Genomic DNA, 18,762 nt, shown 5'->3' on the forward strand with positions numbered 1-18,762 from the left:
TCCGCTTTTATATTTATTAGCCGAGATCAGGGAAGTGAGAGGGGAAGGAGCGGAGATGACTCATGTTGCAGAGGAGCTGTTTTAATGTAACGGCAAGTGTAACATTACACACACTACCGTGATAAATCCATACCCTCCGTAGGTGCACCAGAAGTGACGAGGGTATGGTTTTCTCACGGGTATGGTTTTTTCACGGAACACCGGAAGACACAGCTGTACGTTACTGCCCGTTTTTTTCATTAGCTATATATAGGGGTGTGACACAGACGATGGCTACGCCCCCTTGACAATGTCCTACTGACGAAAAGCTTCGGGAGGAGCTGAACCTACGTCATTCGTCACACCCGGAAACCGGAAGTGTCCGCCCCGCTTCTGTGTTTTTCAGGAGCTACAGGCTTGTTTTTGTTCACCTGAGGGTGAGTGTAATTTTTATCTACTACAATAAATCTGTGGTTATAGCGGTATCACGCTATGGGCTTGCCCCATTTTTTTATTCCCCACTACATATTCACCTCATGAGAGTTGTTCCAGTCCGTTTGGAGGCTAATCTGTGTTGGTGTACTATCTGTGGCGGAACTATACCGGAGCTGCTATGCTGGGAACAGGTGGTAGTAGTCCTTAACAACTAACTGCGCATCACCTATCCCTCTCTGGTAAGAGGCTCTATGTGGTGGAGGGATTCACAAGCAGTCTGTGTCACCATGATACTCACCACCCTGCAGCACCCTTAATCACCATTAATTTGGATGAAGGATTTAGCCACTTTTTGCACTATTCTTGAATATATGATTTTGGGGACTTTAATATTATTTCTAGTGAATTTATCACTTGACTGGACATTTTTTTCACTGGATTTATTTATATATTTATATATTCACATGTGATATATTTTTAGTATCAACACGGAATTAATTTATTTTCCTATGCTCACTTGGCGCAGCAATATTTCTATGCATTGATTTCTCAGGTGTTTTGTGTTTGGCACTAATTGTTTGCAGCCTAGTGCACTTGATTGCTTATTGATTTTTTTCACTTTGGTTTGCGCTGATTATTAATTTTTTCACAAAAAATCCTTCCTTCCCCTATACTGGACGGTGATCACCACGGATGCCAACCTGTATGGGTGGGGGATGTGTTTTGGGCACAGACTGTGCTCAGGGGGTTTGGACTCTGGAGGAGTCCAAGCTACCAATCAACGTACTGGAACTTACGGTGATCAGACTTTGTCTGGCCCATTGGACGGTTCCTCTTCAGGGGTGTATGGATTTAATCGAACAATGCCACTGCCGTTGCATATGTCAGTCATCAAGGGGGCACCAAAAGTGTCCTAGCGGCTCAGGAAGTAGCCGGCATTCTAAAGTGGGTGGAACATTTCGTTCCAGTGCTCTTGGCTGTGCATATTCCAGGGGTAGAAAATTGGCAGGCAGATTACCTCAGTCGACAGGCCTTGGACCAAGGAGAATGGTCACTTAACCCAGAGGTGTTTCATCAACAGTGTCTCTGGTGGGGAACCCCCGAGGTGGATCTGTTGGCCTCTCGTCTTAACAGGAAGGTTCAGAGATTCATGGCAAGGTGTCGGGATCCTCAAGCTGACGCCACGGATGCACTGGTGGCTCCTTGGGGGCAATACCATCTGATATGTCTTTCCCCCTCTCAAGCTTCTGCCGAATCTTCTGCGAACGGTCGAGGCAGAAGGAATTCTGTTAATTCTTGTGGCCCCCAGACTGGCCTCGCCGGTCTTGGTACGCCGACTTGGTACGGCTGGTTGCCGATGTCCCCTTGACGACTTCCTCTCAGGGAAGACCTGTTGGCCCAAGGGCCGATCTTTCATCCTGCTTTGCAGTTGCTGGCTTTAACGGCTTGGCTGTTGAAAGCTAGGTGCTGAAGGATAGAGGGGTTGTCTGACTCAGTAATTGCCATGCTAGGAAATCTACCTCCTAGGAAGATTCACCATCACGTCTGGAAATTGTACATTGCATGGTGTGAGTCTCTGGGGGTTTCCCTCCGTTCCTTTTCGGTGGCTCAAATGTTGGCGTTCCTTCAAAGAGGTGTGCAACAGCGCCTGGTCTTGGGTACCATCAAGGGCCAGGTTTTGGCCTGGCGATTTTCTTTCAACGTCCTTTGGCTACACATTCCTTGGTTCGCATCTTTGTTCAGAGGGTTCGCCTGTGCGGTCTCCGTTGCCTTTGTGGGACCTCAATTTGGTGCTGTCCGTTCTTCAGAAACCAAGTTTTGAAAATATTCGCAAGATTCCCCTGCTTACATTGTCCCAGAAGGTAGCTTTCTTGGTGGCGAATACTTCCGCACCCAGGGTGTCTGACCAGGCAGCTTTGTCTTGTCATTCACCTTATTTGGTGGTTCACAGAGATAAAGTGGTGCTTCGTCCTTGTCAGTCGTTCCTTCCTAAGGTCGTCTCTGGTTTCCATCTGAATAAAGACTTTGTGTTGACTTACCTATGTCCTAAGCCTAAGCATCCTAAGGAGATTGGCTTGCATTCTCTGGATGTGGTTCGAGCGATCAGGGTGTACCTGGAGGTATACTAGTCATTTAGGAAATCAGACTCACATTTTTGTCCTTACGGATGGACCTCGCAAGGGGTTTGCCGCGTCTTCTGTGATAATTTCCAGATGGATCAGACAGACGGTAGTGCAGGCCTATTCAATCAAGGGTCAGGTTCCTCCTTTCCCTGTTAAGGCGCATTCTACGCGGGCGCTTAATGCCTCCTGGTCCTTCCGCCATTAGGCGTCAGTGACACAGGTTTGCAAGGAGGTCACCCAGTTGTCTGTGCACACTTTCACAAAAGTTTACAAAGTAGATGTGGTGGCATCTGCGGATGCTGCTTTAGGCCGCAAGGTTTTGCAGGCTGCTTTTTGAGAGGACTTGGTCCTCCTTTGAGGGTGTATTGTTTTCAGGTGAGCTCCAGTTCCTGGTTGAGCTCCATGTTACCTGGTTAGCTAGGTTCAGCCTTTGGGAATTTTTTTTCCTGCTGTGTTTTTTCCCACCCCTCATGTTTAACACTGCTTTGGGACGTTCCAATGGTCAAGAAGATTCTGGAGCTGTGTCCTTCAATGAACGTAAAATCCTTTTCTCTGATGGTTATAGACGGACAAGGCACCCACCCCTCTATTGAGTTGAGCTATTTTTTCTTCTGACGCTGCTTGCATAAAAACTGAATGCCTATAGCAGGAAGTGGGATTATACCCCCTGGGACTGCCCCATAGGCGTGGTAAAGCTGTTTCCTTCCTAGTGTCCTACTCCTGTAGGGGGCAGCATAAACCAATGGTCAAGAAGATTCTGGAGCTGTCTGTCAATGAACATAAGAGAAAAGGGTTTTGCGGTAAGACAAAAATCCAATTTTTACTGTATCGTTTTTGGATATTCGCATAAACATAATGTTCAAATAGTGTGCTATGATATGAATGCTTCTGTATTTTTTCTTCAATATGTCAGTTTCCACCAATCCCCCCTAGACTTTGTCTAATCAGGAGCCTCTGTACTCTGGGGTAGTCCTGTCAAAAGAAAAAAAAATGTATGTATGCAACCCAAAGGGACAATCCATAAATATCTTTGTATATTATTAAACATGTATATGTTCCTGTTTATGTTTATGTCCTTTAAATATAATCATGATCATGAAATAGATTTTTTTTTTTTTCCATTAACGTTTTATTGAGAAAAAAAAAAAGTACAGTAACAGAGAATAAATAGGCATACATTCAGGCGTTCAGATAGAGCCGCCAAACGGCCGGCCAAGGCACGAACACAGAGGATACAACAGTAGCAATGTAACGCTTAGGTTAGAAAATGACAACCGTAACAATGAACGGCTAAATGATGGGGTCATGGAGGCTACCAATATGTTCTAATAGGCTATCGGTGCCTAGAATTTGTGCCAACATTAAATGTACGGACCAGCATCTGGTATGGATGATCACCTATTCGGCGTGCCGATTGGTTAGACACCTTGTTGAGGTCCGGGGAGCCCCCAGTTAAGCGTGTAGATCCCAGAGGATTCATGCGAGTAGGAAGAGAAAGAGAAGACAGATATGAGAGAGAGAGAGAGAAAGGAAGAGAGAGAGGGGAATAAATAGATTTTTAGTAGTGGTGCACCGAAATGAAAATTCAGGATGCACTTGGCCAAAACTGAAATCAATGGTTTTTAAAAATATATAAATTTTTATAAAAATTGTATTATATTTGATTGGATTGCGCAAACTAGGGGAAAGATTTATGTCATTTTTATTTATTTATTTATTTATTTATTTATTTATTTATTTTACTAGTAATGGCGGCAATCAGCGATTTTTAGCAGGACTTCAACCTTGCGGTGGACAGATCGGACCCCTAACTGACATTTTTTAAACTTTTGGGGGGGACCAGTGACATTACTACAGTAATCAGTGCTAAAAAGTATGCAGTTACTGTAATAATGACACTGGCAGGGAAGATGTTAACCTAGGGGTTATCAAAGGGCGCAATAATTGAAAAACCGAATATGGAGACCAATGTGGCCAATTGATATATTCAAATGGTCACCTACCATCCAAAGACCAAGAAGGTATTCCCTATTGGTCATCTACTTCTGCAGGGAGCCACTACAACCTAGGTTAAGTGCATAAATAGAAAAAGGTCAGGAGCAAGAGAACAGTTCCTTAGGAATGGTTGCATGAAGGGATGCTCACAACTGCTTTATTCAAAAAATCAAAAAAACTTTATTGAAAAACAAGGCATATCATAGATTAAAAACCCCCTGGTCTGGGGGATGCAGTACATGAAATGGAATCAATTGCGATGATGAACAACATAAACGGCATAAAAACAATGCAATGACTCACACACACAAAGCTGGCCACACACCCACTCGGGTAAATAGATACACCAAAGCAGTGACCTACAGTATATGGCTCAAATCGAGCTTGTTAATACTGCCAAAACCACTGTTGGTGTATCGGCATGCCACATTTCCCAATGATTCAAAAGTATACCGAGAACAAAAAAATAATATGATGTACCAAAAGGCATATGATGGTTATTACTTCAAGTTCATACACCGTCACATTAGAAAAATTGATGAGTATAAAAGAACGATTGTGCATGAAATTGGCTCCAATCTGTAATCAAATCTGGTCAGGAGACTACTCATCAATTACAGGGACATCCCATAACGTGACTGGTAAGCAATCAGAGCTTCCTCTTAATTATGGACTACTGGAGTCCTATCGAACATGTGTGAATACATGGATTGCTGGATGAATGCTTCGAGTCAGAGGGTAATGTAAGGTGAAAAGGCGGTAGTCAATCCTTGATTGGAATAAATAATTAGCCGGTCACAATATGATATGGCAGGTGAAAATAATGGCCTGGCTGAAATCAAGGGCAATTTTTCATAATGACAGCCGACCACAATGGTCATCCAGGGACAGAGATGAAAGTTGCTTTCAGGTGTTATCTGGTGTATTGAAGGAACAAGGGAGAGACGCAGAATTCGTGTTGAGCTGCGCGGGCTCGCACCGGTATGAATTAACAGTGGGCAGTTATATGAAGCATTATTCAGGGTATATCACAGCAGTGAATTTCAGCTTAAACGCCTTTCCGTGATACCGGAATCCCATGCTGTAACTAAATATACCTGGTGTTCACAGCCTTTTCTCAATCCCCATAAGTTTCCTTTCGCTCACCGTGTAGCCGAACATGGATGGCTGGATCCAAACATTGGATGTATCAGGCTGTCTCCTGGCATTATGACCTTCGGTTGCAGTTGGCCCCTCCGAAACACCTGTATTCAGTGGCTTCTGCCGCGCATGGCGGTTCGTATGCTTAAGTGGCTGGATCAATGACCCGTTGATCCCTCCAATAGGTGTGTGGCCAGCGTGTGACGTCAACGCGTTTCGCATTTGTGATGCACGCTTCTTCAGGACGTCATTGTATGGGCGGAGAGACATTTTAAAGAGGCATTTCCTGATTGCGGACCAGTCACAGCTGATGCCACTGCAAACGTTCCTCCACATTGACCTCCAGCTTATCTAAAAAGACGCCATCTTGTGGATCAAAAGGGGTATATATCCAAAGAATTACTATATCCATATTGATGCAGTTCCAGAGCCATTAACTAAAAGAATATTTCACAAGACACTTAATCCAAGACACTTAACCTTTCTTAAACTGGCATAAGGTTAGTGTATATCACCATCTCGGTTTCCCTATCAAATAGGGCAGTTTTGAATAAGAGGCATACATTCCAACTTCATACTAACGTTGTTTATAATTTGAGTGACTAATAATACAATTTATGTGCATCAAAGTACACCAATTAAATAAATACAATATACCATGCCCCTTATTTACCCATATATGGAGATTCAAAAGAAAATCATACATGGCATCTCTCATTGTATTTTATTAAAGTATTATAGATGAATCGATGTCTATATGATATTTTGACAGAGAGGTTCCGTTGTACATGTAGTAATCAACTACTCATTATGTTCTGGCACACACTCCAGAGTATATACACCAGTTCAACACACTTCCCATTTTGTGATACAGCTCAAACTGATAGGGGAAAGAGTGAACTAGCTATATACTCGATAGGTTGTTCATTTTTTACCACATGTAGGCATTGATATCCCAATCCCGAGCAGAAACCATTTTCCAAAGATGTACATAAACTCCTACTTGAGACCGGAAGAAGGAGGAACCTTACTGAACCCCTACATATAGAGGTGACTCATTTTGCTAAAGATAGGGGATTCCTATGGGGTCTATCCAGGGTAGCCCATTACTTGAACAGACATAGGAATGGAGTCTAATAAAGTCATTCCAGAAGAAAACGGGACTTTTTATATATGCCAAGTGAGAAACTCAAAGGAAAGACATACAATCCCGGTTATTATGGTGTTTTTTTAAAATATATAGAGCAACTCTAGTAACTTTATACCCTCACCCTTCATGTTCATTATAGACCATGTTAGCTAAGGCATGATCTAATATTCCTTAATTACAATGCCCGTGAGGGATGAGGTGGTTTTATACTGTTTCAGAGGGGACCTCGAGAGGAGGATGCCTTTCGTTGTACTCCCCCACGAGTGTTCCATGTTCCTTCTCAGGGTTCAAGGAACACCCGTAGGCTCATATCGGTATTTAAGCCCAGGGGCACAAGTGTTTGTAGGCGAAAAATCCACGCTTTCTCCTCTCTCAGTAGCACTCTGTCATAGTCACCCCTTCTGGTGGATATCTTCAAGGCCCAGAATCCCTTTATTCTGAGACCTTCTGGGTCACTGTTATGTTTGTCTGCGAAGTGCAGGCCTATTGGTGTTTCCTCCTTCAGGCGTACACTTTTAAGGTGTTCACCAATTCTTATACGTAACTGTCTCTTAGTTTTGCCCACATATAACTTGTGACAGGGGCACTCAAGTATAGAACACGTGAAGTTGAACAATTAATAAAGGACTCAATCTTATACGTCACTTCCCCTTTGGAATTAGTGTATGTCTGGGCCTTCTCTACATGACTGCAAATATTGCAGTGGCCGCATGGGAACAATACCCTTCATTGGTGGTAATTTGGTTAACCAGTTGTTTTTTGGGGTTCTTGTAAATTCTGAGCGCACGAATTGGTCATTGAGATTAGTTGCCCTCTTGGCCACCATAAGTGGCCTGGGGCCTACTATTTTTTTTAAGAGGTTTGTTTTTTTGAAGGATATGCCAGTGTTGTTCAAGTATTCTCTTTACTTTGTGCCAATGGCACCCAAAGTTTGTAATTCATCTCGGCGAGTCTGTACTTTCGATTTTAGGTTTATTCTGAATAAGTAGGTCTTCCCTATCTCTCATTCCTGCCTTCTTTTTAGCCCTCCTAATTGTGCGTTGGGAATAGCCACGTTCACGGAACCTGTTATATAGCTCTTTAGATTCCCTAATATAATCCTCATGTGTGTAGCAGTTTCGTTTAATACGAATAAATTGAACCACCGGGATACCTAGTTTCAGATTTGCTGGATGATGGCTATCAGCTCTAAGGAGCGTGTTGGCTGCAGTGGCCTTTCGGAATGTGGAGGTTTTGAATTTCCCATCTCTGAACTCGACATTTAAGTCCAGGAAAGAAATAGATTTTTTATCAACAGTGTAAGTCAAATGTATATTCCTATTATTGATATTAAGTTCAGTCATGAACTGTTCTAGCTGTAACAGTGTACCACCCCATACCATGAGCACATCGTCTATGTACCTCAGCCAGGTCACGGCATGGCTGAGATACATAGGCGAGGCGTACACTGTTTCTTCCTCCCACATTCCGAGATGGAGGCAGGCATATGAGAGGGCCCATGGGGCTCCCATGGCCGTGCCTCTAATTTGCTGGTAATAGGTACCTAGGAATTGAAAGACGTTGTTTTGAAGGGAAAACTCCGATAGTTCGAGAAGGAATTCGTTTTGGGCACCTTTAAGGGGAAATTTTTGTTCTAAGAAATGGTATACTGAGAGAATGCCCCAGGGGTGTGGTATAGAAGTGTAGAGTGATTCTACATCTATACCAACAAGGAGGACCTCTGTGTCAAACTCTAGATCTTTGATTTTGTTCAAGACGTCCCCCGTATCTCTCACATACGAGGGAAGGTCGAGAACGAGATCTTTGATCAAGGAGTCCAAGTATTTCCCTATCCTGTCTAGGGGACCACCACAGGCTGAAACTATCGGCCTTCCCGGTGGGTCCACCGGATTTTTGTGAATCTTTGGGATAATATAAAACGTTGGTACGTTATAGTCAGTCACCCGCAGGAATTGTTTTTCTTTTGCTGTAATTAGCATTGCTTCATAAGCAACGGTGAGTTTCTCATTAATGTTAAAGACCAGACTTGGTAAGGGGTTATAGTGGAGTTTTTTATATGTATCTCTGTCTGATAGGAGACGTAAAGCCTCCCTCTCATATTTTTCTGCCGACAGAAGAACCACATTCCCTCCTTTATCACTTTTTTTAATCACCAAGTCTTTGGCATTTTTAAGGTCCCTAAGGGCTTAAGTGTCAAAGGGTTAAGTGTGAGCCGAGGGGAGTGTTTACTAACTATATGGGGGATGGGATTGTGAAATAATCATAGAGACCTGTTATCCTATATAGAAGGATCACAGGCGCTCTGTGATCATTTCAGAGAGAAGAACAGTCAGCTGTCTTTACAACAGCTGACCGTTCTTCTCTCTCAGCAATCGCGGCCGCCAGCCCCGTGCATTGGCATCTCTGCTGCCTAGTGGGGGCGGGAGCGCGCGATCGCCCCCCAGCATCAGGCGCGCGGCCGACGTAGGGCTATATCGGATCGCGCAGGAGAGGATGCCTGCCACAGTAAATGTGCAGTGGGCGATCTTAAAGCAGTTAAGCATGGTAAAATCACTGTGAATCACAGTAAAATCATCTGCGTTTTTGGCAGCCACTATTGGCAGCTTTTTTTTCTTTCGACACAACCCCTATTTTCGGCGGCCGAAATTTCGGTGCATCACATTTTCAGGATTTCTTGCCACCAAATGTACATCAGTATATGGCAATTCTGTCTCCTAAAATATGTGGTATTAAAGGAGAAGTACAGCCAATGCTTGTTTGGTTGTACTTCTGTGGATCGCAGGAGTACAGTTCGTTCTGCACTCGTGTGACTCGTTTTTAGCACACAGTGGGCTGACGTCTGCTGTCTGCTGACATCACAGAGCCAGTCCAGGCTCGGGGCAATATCGCGACCATGGAGTCTGGATCCGCCCACATGCCTGGATTGGCACCCAGCTCAGCCTGTCAGCAAGCTGCTGAGAGCCTAATCTGGCTGCTCTCGCCCCCTCCACAGCCCAGCTTTACAGTGAGCGAGGAGGGGGCAAAGCAGGGAGCTGCTGACAGACTGTCAGCAGCTCTCTGCTCTGGGAGCTCTAAGAACCCAAGTGATCAGCAGGATTAGATTGCTCGGTTCTCAGTGTAGAGGGTGGCGGGGGACAGATGCAGAATTGGACTGCTGCTGCATCCACCTAGGTAAGTAGAACAGTGCAATAACCCTGATTCCCATACTTCTGTTTATTGACATCATAGTATGTTTAAAAACAAGCCATAAAATGGTGAAATGCTGTGCAAAATTGCTTGTGGATAGCCTTAGACCTATCCAGTATGAATAACACTTGCCAAATGTCCCTAGATTTTAAACACTGAGCCACCATACCATAACATTGTTTTTAGGTGGTTCATCTTTCTTGATGGCACCTTAATTCTAAGAACTCCTCCTACACTAATGAGACAGGTCTTTTGCTGGGCTGCCTCAGCTAAAGTGATGTTTCCCTCCTGAAAGTCCTACCACTGCTAGTCACCTCACTAAAAAATAAAGGTTCCACTAAGCCTCCAATCACATCTTTGGAACTCTCCACAAACAAGCTGCTTTGAAAGTGTTGTATCCCCACTACCTACTTTGGTGATTTCCATCCACCCTGCATTACTAGGGCTTCAGGATAAGACAGAGGATCTCCACTGTCTGGTAAAAAGCTGCTGAGCATCAAAGCAGTGAAGACCCTTTACCACCTATCGCATGGAAGAGGAAAACACCATAGAGAAGTAAGGCAGGGCTTTAGAAATCTTTAATTAAAACCTATTACCAGTTTTAGTTTAGTTGCTAAAGCGGAGGCGGCTGCTAATATACAAACTAGCTAAATACGAATCTTCACCTGTTTTCTTTTAAAAGAAACCAGTTACAAAGTAATGAAGTTAGACAGGCAGGTTGCTAGCATTTCTACCAGTAATGGCAGCCCCTCTATATTTCACTCAATACAGGTATTCTTTAAACACTCTGCTTTCCTACTCATTAGGCAGATTCTGTTTGTATATTCAATGAATGATAATCAGGACTTCTAAAGATGAGATCCATTTCCACCTAAACCAGGCTAATATTTGTTTAAGTGGAATCATATGCCCATAAATTCTTCATAGGTTTGTGACTGACATCCTGTTACTTACACAACTATTCACAAAGAAATACACACTTATAGTCATTGACTGTCATCAATTTGTGAATACCGAACAGCAGCGCTACCATCATCACCAATGGTTAATCAAAAATACAGTGTATATTACCTATGATGAGAATAACAAAAATGTGTGCATATACTAAATAAATACTGTTTCTCTATCGTTCATTGACGGATGCAGTCCTCTGATCCATATCAGTAGGGTTATACTGACCCCTACAGGAGTAGGACACTAGGCAGAAAAAAAGTTCTGGCTATGCACACCCCCTCTCTTCCTGCATTGGATGTCAGTTTTAATCTGCCTAGTCAGGAGTAAGGACCTAGTTCCTTGCTGGGATCTTTGATCCTGGCATAAAAAGTACTGGCCCCACGAGTTAAACGTCTCGCAAGGTCGCACACGACAGGGTCTAGGACTATGTCGCAGTGTTCCTATTTGGCCGACAGCCCCCCACTTTGGCGGAGAGGGGTCCTGTCGGGAGATGGCGCCCGCCTGTGTTCCTGGTATGGTGAGTAAATACCCCCCCTCCTCCTCTTCCCTAGCGGATTTTGGGGTGGATGTGAGCCCCCCCTAGATGGTCAGACCCTCACGCTTCTGGGTTTCCCTCTTCCCTGTTGTGCAACTCCTCCCCTTCCAACGTGGGGGACTGTTTAGGCCTACATGTGGCTGCTGGGACCTCATGTGCAGGCCACATAGGGGGCGGGGGGTGCGCCGTCCGCGGTGCTCGGTCGATCGTGCATGGGGGGGGAGTTTTCCTGCTGCAGGATGGTGTAGGAGGGCTGGTGGGGGGTCTCCCTGTGGGCCTTGTTGCCGCGCTGGCCGCTCGAGGCTGCCATTTTCTTGTAGCCTCATCTGATATTATGACGGCGGCCATCTTGGTACACCCGTTTTCGGCCATTTTGAGGTGGATTCTCTGCTAGAGAAGATAGGTGGGAGTGCCTGGAGGCGTTTTCCAGGGCACCAGGAGGTGCCCCTCCCTCCACCTTGGGCAGTTTCCTTTGCTCACTCCCTTTATGGGAGAGCTTGCTTGTTACACGTGCAGTCCTGGGAATGCATATTGGGACAGTGAGTGAGGTGCACTGAAACGTTTCTCCACCTGTGTAACGCTCCTGCGTTTCATGTATGGTGTGGATTTTCAGCTGCAGAAATATTCCACTTCAGTAGTCATGTAAGAGAGATGCTGAGATACCATTCCCAACCTCAATGACTCATCATGTGTGGAAGGTCTTAATTCAGCTAGTAAATACACACACTCAACAAGCTGGTTCCTAGAGTGACTTTATGTATGTAGTAACACAGTGATGAAGATTTAAGAGACAGGTTGAGTGGAGGTGGTAGGTGACAGACACTTGAAGGTAAGACAGTAGCAGATGGATGCAGCTAGGTTTAGCAATCATGTATGGTAGCAGATGACAGAGTAGCAGGTGGACATACAAGAGTGATCAACCCAGTGCAGGAATAAGTAGCAGTAGTCTTAAGAGCTAGCAATCTAGATATGCAGATGTGATAAATAGTCTTTACTATGCAGAGCTAGATAGTGTAAGCTTAGTATAAGTTTATAGAGGGTTCCCCTGCGGGGTACTTAGCACTAATAGCAATACAGCCGAAGGTTGGTTCAGGAGGAGCGGATGATCCGGAAGCGGGATGCAGGGATCAGCGCAGCGAGGTTCCGTCAGCGAGGTATGCTTGCAAGCACGAAAGCTTCAAGCCAAGTTAGCATCCAGGTAAGGGTGTTTGAACGAACACATGTGAGTGAGAACCGGCGCTTTAAATAGCCATCTAGTCCGGCGCTGAGTGATGACAGCTTCAGTCTTAAAGGTGTATGCGCACCTTTCCAAAAGAGAATGGTGGGGCGCATACACTTGTGAAAAGAGTAATTTAGGGTACCAAAGGTACCGGAACATTACAACCTGCCCCTGCCTCATTTGATGCCTTGGATTGTGAGTCTGACCTATCCACAGCACTGTGTATTTATTTCTTGTTAGTTAGGTATTTGTTATTAATTCACATCAGTACCTGCCATCAAGGAGTCTACAATCTAAGCTCCATACCTCCCACACAAGCCACCACATACTAGGGCCAATTAGACAGGAGCCAATTTGCCTACTAACATGTCTTTAGAGTGTGTGAGGAAACTGGAGTTCCCAGAGCAAACCACACACAAGCACAGTAAACGCCATTTAGGTAGCGTATTTAGAGGTTTTTTGGGGGGGAAACTAGGACTTTAAGGCATTGGTCAGGGGTGAAAATTTTGCACGTACAGATGAACTTTACTTTTTGTTAACAAGCAAATTAATTCTAATGAAAAAATATATGAATTTAATGTGAACCTTTCCTTTCAGCATAAATTAACTTGTTCATTTATTACTATTAAAGAAATCTTGACCATTGAGTGTTTCACACAGATTGATGTTTTTTTAAAAAAAAAGTTCGATATTAGAAGGGAAAAAGACAATTTAAAGTGACCCTGTCACAAAAATAAGAGTTGAAAAAGAATGCTATCCTGTGAACAAGAGATATTTTCCTGTCCCATTGTATGTGGTACAGTTTTTGCTATGTTCAAGAGCTCTGTTGCCCAGAAAGTCCTCTTTATCCAATACAATTTCGAGAGTGTCAGATTATTAATCCCCAGCTAAGTAATGGGCTTCATGCTCACTAATATAGTATATAAATCCTTATTTTTTGCAGTTTGGAAGCGGTGTTACCATCCATGAAAATCCTGGATATGTTGAAGAATAACATTAAACAGCCTATATGGATAAATGCTGACATACTGCCAGGTCCTGGAGGAAGTGCCAAGCCAGTAGATGCCAGAGAATTCCTACAGACTGTGTCATTATTTTTCCCAGATGTGACATTGTCATTGGGTTGGACCACTGGATGGCTACCAGGCCAAAAAAATGAAGGTATATTCAAGACTACCATGTTCCTGGACAGTAATGTGTAATTTGTCACTAGTACAATTTTTGCAAAATGTACCGTACTTATTTTACCTGAGCCAACATTGGGGTTACATAGTTAGGTTGAAAAAGACACCAGTCCATCCAGTTCAACCTATGTTGAGTGTGTGTGTGTGTGTGTGTGTGTGTGTGTGTTTGCTGTTAATAGTACATTGTATACCCCTGTATATTGTGGTCGTTAAGGTTGAGGTAAGGGTGATTTACTAAAACTGGACAGTGCAAAATCTGGTGCAGCTGTGCATGGTAGCCAATTCGTTTCTAACTTCAGTTTGTTCAATTAAGCTTTAACAAAAGAAAAACTGGAAGCTGTTTATTTTCTATGCAGAGCTGCACCAGATTTTCCCTTTTCCAATTTTAGTAAATCAATCCCATTGAATCACAAGGGACCCCAAAGATAGATACAATTTGGACACTAGCAAAAGTGTGTTAAATCCATCCTGAATAATGTCTTTCTGTTTGTATTAGGAGGGTTCCCTGGGTTCTGTTCTCTGTTAAAATAAATCTTGTTTTAAAGAGCGTATGCAAGTGGTAAAACCCTTGTCCTGTCTGTTTCCCTGCTGGGGAAATTCCTTCCCTCCCTATTTCTTTGTCCTCTATGGGAAATCCAACATTTTAAAAAAATTGTCACCAGAACAAAAGATGAGATGACGTCTTTCAGTTGGGACACCTGTTTCAATGATAATCAAAGGGGATTTACCTAACTGTAAACTTGTTCCTCCTCCTTCATGGTATGTCTCTGGGATAGGAAGGAAAATCTTCACAATGTGACACAGACCAAAAAAAATAAACAGGTTTACTAACCATTGCCTGCCCCCTAAAACCTGGCTTTTTAAATAAAGTTGAATTAGATGTTTGTATACTTTGCACTCTGTTCTTCGCCACCATTATTAGAGTTAACATAAAGCTACCTTACCCAGTCTTAAGTTGTCTTTTGCAAGACACCTCTCTCGTTTTAGTTAAATATGTGATTATTTTTTGCTTCCTATTATTAAGATGTTTAGAATGGCAAATGGACTTCAAGTTAAACCGGAAATTGGTAACTTTTTTAATATAGTGTCCCTAATATTGCGTTTGTCAATTTTGGCACAGTGCCTTAAAAAGTATTCATACCTCCTCAATGTTCCACATTTTGTCATGTTGCAACCAAAAAATATATATATTGGAATTTTATGTGATAGACCAACACAAAGTGTCACATTATAAAGTGGAAGGAAAATGATAAATGGCTTTCAAAATTTTTTACAAATATCTGAAAAGTGTGGCGTGCATATGTATTCAGCCCATATGAAGGAATATGATTCAGAGAAGCAGCCCAGTAAACACAGGCACAGGAATGAGCCTGTGTTGAATGAGAAAAGAGAACATCTACTGTGAGTACACAAGCACTACACTGGCATCAGTACACATATTCAGCCCACAATATCAATACTTTGTAAAACCACCCTTTGCTGCAATTACAGCTGCAAATGTTTTTGGGTATGTCTCTACCAGCTTTGCACATCTAGCGAGTGAAATTTCTGCCCATTCTTCTTTGCAAAGTAGCTCAAGCTCTGTCAGATTAGATGGCGAATGTGAATAGCAATTTTCAAGTCTTGCCACAGATTCTCAATTGGATTTAGGTCTGGGCTTTGACTGGGCCATTCGAACACATGAATATGCTTTGATCTAAACCATTCCATTGTAGCTCTGGCTGTATGTTTAGGGTTGTTGTCTTGCTGAAAGGTGATCCCCCCACCTCAGTCTCAAGTCTTTTGCAGACTCTAACAGGTTTTCTTCTAAGATTGCCCTGTATTTGGCTCCATTCATCTTCCCATTAAAGCTTCCCTGTCCCTGCTGATGAAAAGCATCCCCACAACATGATGCTGCCACCACGTTTCACAGTGGGGATGGTGTGTTCAGGGTGAGGAGCAATGTTAGTTTTCTGCCACACATAGCGTTTTGCTTTTAGGCCAAAAAGTTTTAGATTTGGTCTCATCTGACCAGAGCACCTTCTTCCACATGTTTGCTGTGTCCCCCACAGGGCTTCTCGCAAACAGCAAATGGGACTTCTTATGGCTTTCTTTCAACAATGGCTTTCTTCTTGGCACTTTTCCATAAAGGCCAGATTTGTGGAGTGCATGACTAATATTTGTGCTGTGGAAATATTCTCCCACCTGAGCTGTGGATCTCTGCAGCTCCTACAGAGTTACCATAGGCCTCTTGGCTGCTTCTCTGAATAATGCTCTCCTTGCCTGGCCTGTCAGTTTAGATGGACGGCCATGTCTTGGTAGGTTTGCAGGTGTGCAATACTATTTCGATTTTCGGATGATGGATTGAGCAGTGCTCTGTGAGATGTTCAAAGCTTGGGATATTTTTTTTATAACCTAACCCTGCTTTAAACTTCTCCACAACTTTATCCCTGGCCTGTCTGGTGTGTTCCTTGGCCATCATGATGCTGTTTGTTCACTAAGGTTCTCTAACAAACCTCTGAGGGCTTCACAGAACAGCTGTATTTATACTGAGATTAAATTACACACAGGTGGACTCTATTTACTAATTAGGTGACCCCCTAGTTAGGGGTATCAGAGTAAAGAGGGCTGAATTCAACTGCACACCACACTTTTCAAATATGTATTTGTAAAAAAATTCTGAAAACCAATTATCATTTTCCTTCCACTTCACAATTATGTGCCACTTTGTGTTGGTCTATCGCATAAAGTTACAATAAAATACATTTACGTTTTTGGTTAGAACATGACAAAATGTGGAAAATTTCAAGGGGTATGAATACTTTTCAAGGCACTGTATCTACGTAGCACATATGACCCTGAACATTATGATTGTCATTGAGTGAGTTCAGAGAATTTGTTCCAGAGAGAAATATTTTACTTTTTCTGTTGCCAACATATGCATTACTTAGATTCTCTGAGCGCCGATATGTTTTTTTTTTTTGTTGTGGACAAAGAACTTCCTCCATGTGAATAGCAGAAGAGGTTGAGACTGGTGTTCATGATGTTGGCACAGACGTAAAGCCAGTTATCTTGTGAAGGACAAATGTGCTTTCACTTGTGTGAGTTGATGATGTTCGGAAATAAAGTACTTTGCTATATATAAAGCCATTTACATCACTGTGATGTTTAACATGTTTGTTCTTGAACATCACCTTCTCTTAGTCTGAGAAATAGACACAGGAAAAGCATTCTTAGCAGATGGTTTAACCTGTTGCCGACCGCCCGCCGCAGATTTACTGCAGCAAGGTGGCTTCGCTGCGTAAACCAATGTAACTGTACCGCTGGTCGCGGGCGGGGCTAGGGGGTGCGCGCCCGCTGTCCCCGCAGTGTTTTGATTCGATTAGGAAATAGTCATCAGGTCCAGGCCAATGGTTTTTGGTCTGGACCTGATGATCGGTTCTGACCAATTGCAGAACGTCCTGTGTAATGTTAACACAGGCACAGGAAATTACGCAATCTTCTCTCCTGGAGGCCTTTTTGGTTTCAGCGTAAGAAGTAAACCTAGGCACACATTTAACCCCCTGATCACCCCCCCAGTTAACCCCTTCACTCCCTGTCACGGTGTACACTATATACAGTATACAGATAATTTACTGATCACTGTATTAGTGTCACTTGTGACTTCAGTTAGTGTGAGAGGCAGTTAGAGGTAGTCCCAGATAATTTTAGGGTAACCGCCATACATCCCCCTAATAAATATTTAATCCCCTGATCACCCCCAGTTTGCCCCTTCTTTGCCCTGTCACAGTGTCACTATTATAGTGTACAGATCTTTTTTCAGATCACTGTGTTAGTGTCACAGGGGACATCAGTTAGCGTTAACATTAGTTAGCATCAATGCAGGATAGCGTCAGATTGCCCACCGCATATTTAGTAATACATTTTAACCCTTTGATTGCCAGTGACACACACACACTAAACACCTCCATTACTAGTATAGTGTCTGAACGGGTCAATATCTTTGATCTGATCAGAACTATACTAGCGTCCCAATAGTTTAGTATAGTGTTCCCAAAATGCAGCGTTAGCAGGATCAGCCCCGTCACCTGCCAGCACCTGCGTTTTAGCCCCACCAGGAAGTGCAGAATCAGCAGATTACTGTCACTTCCCATACACAGCACACTAAACCACAGCGTTGGCAGAATCAGGCTTTATCTCTGCTAGCACTAGAAGTTAAAATGTTTGGTAGCGGTTCAAACAGTCCCAGGTGCTTCTTTAACCTGTGAGTCACACTAGATACTTATATATTTATTGGCCAAAATATCCAAACAGAGGTACACTAGTGAAGAGGCCTACACGATGCTGAGCATGACAGATGAGAGCGATGGGGAAGCCTTAGTGTCAGAATTAGGCTCAGTATTCAAACCTATAGAGACCAGCGGCACCCTGACAGATAGCTCTGATGATGGAGTAGATGTCCTTGCTAAGGTCAAGTGGTGCAGCAGAGTGTCGGTACTAGTGCCGCACAACCTTCTGGTGAATTGGCAAGCACCAGCGGCTTAGTACTTCCTGGTCATAGTCAAACCAGCACTGCAGTAACACTTGGTGACATGGCGAGTCCCATAAGTGAAGTTCAAGCTGGTGTGGTGGCTAGCACAAGTAGTGTCCCGCAGCCACCAATAATTTGAAGACAGGCCCGTAGAGCCCATAGTGTCCTTCCTGATGCACTTGCAAATCCTGATTGGGAGCCCACCACTTCTGCAGCGCCCATACTTCCCCCATTTACTGGCCAATCCGGAATTCAGGTGGAAACAGACAATTTTACTCCCCTTGGTTTTTAAGAGCTGTTTTTCACTGAAGATCTGTACAGCTCTATTGTGGACCAAAGCAATTGATATGCC

The 18,762-nt window shown here is 43.5% G+C and overlaps 1 protein-coding gene across 1 annotated transcript in view; it reads left to right on the plus strand.

Moving 5' to 3' along the window:
* Window positions 1-18,762, plus strand: part of FAM151B (family with sequence similarity 151 member B) — a 150,927-nt gene that overhangs the window by 96,515 nt on the left and 35,650 nt on the right. The window contains exon 4 of the mRNA XM_082243681.1: window positions 13,660-13,877. Within this exon, the coding sequence (XP_082099807.1) occupies window positions 13,660-13,877 (218 nt within the window). The remainder of the gene's footprint in view (window positions 1-13,659; window positions 13,878-18,762) is intronic.

This window comes from Pelophylax lessonae (genome assembly GCF_965119305.1).
Source record: "Pelophylax lessonae genome assembly, chromosome: 1".
Classification (NCBI taxonomy): Eukaryota; Metazoa; Chordata; class Amphibia; order Anura; family Ranidae; genus Pelophylax; species Pelophylax lessonae.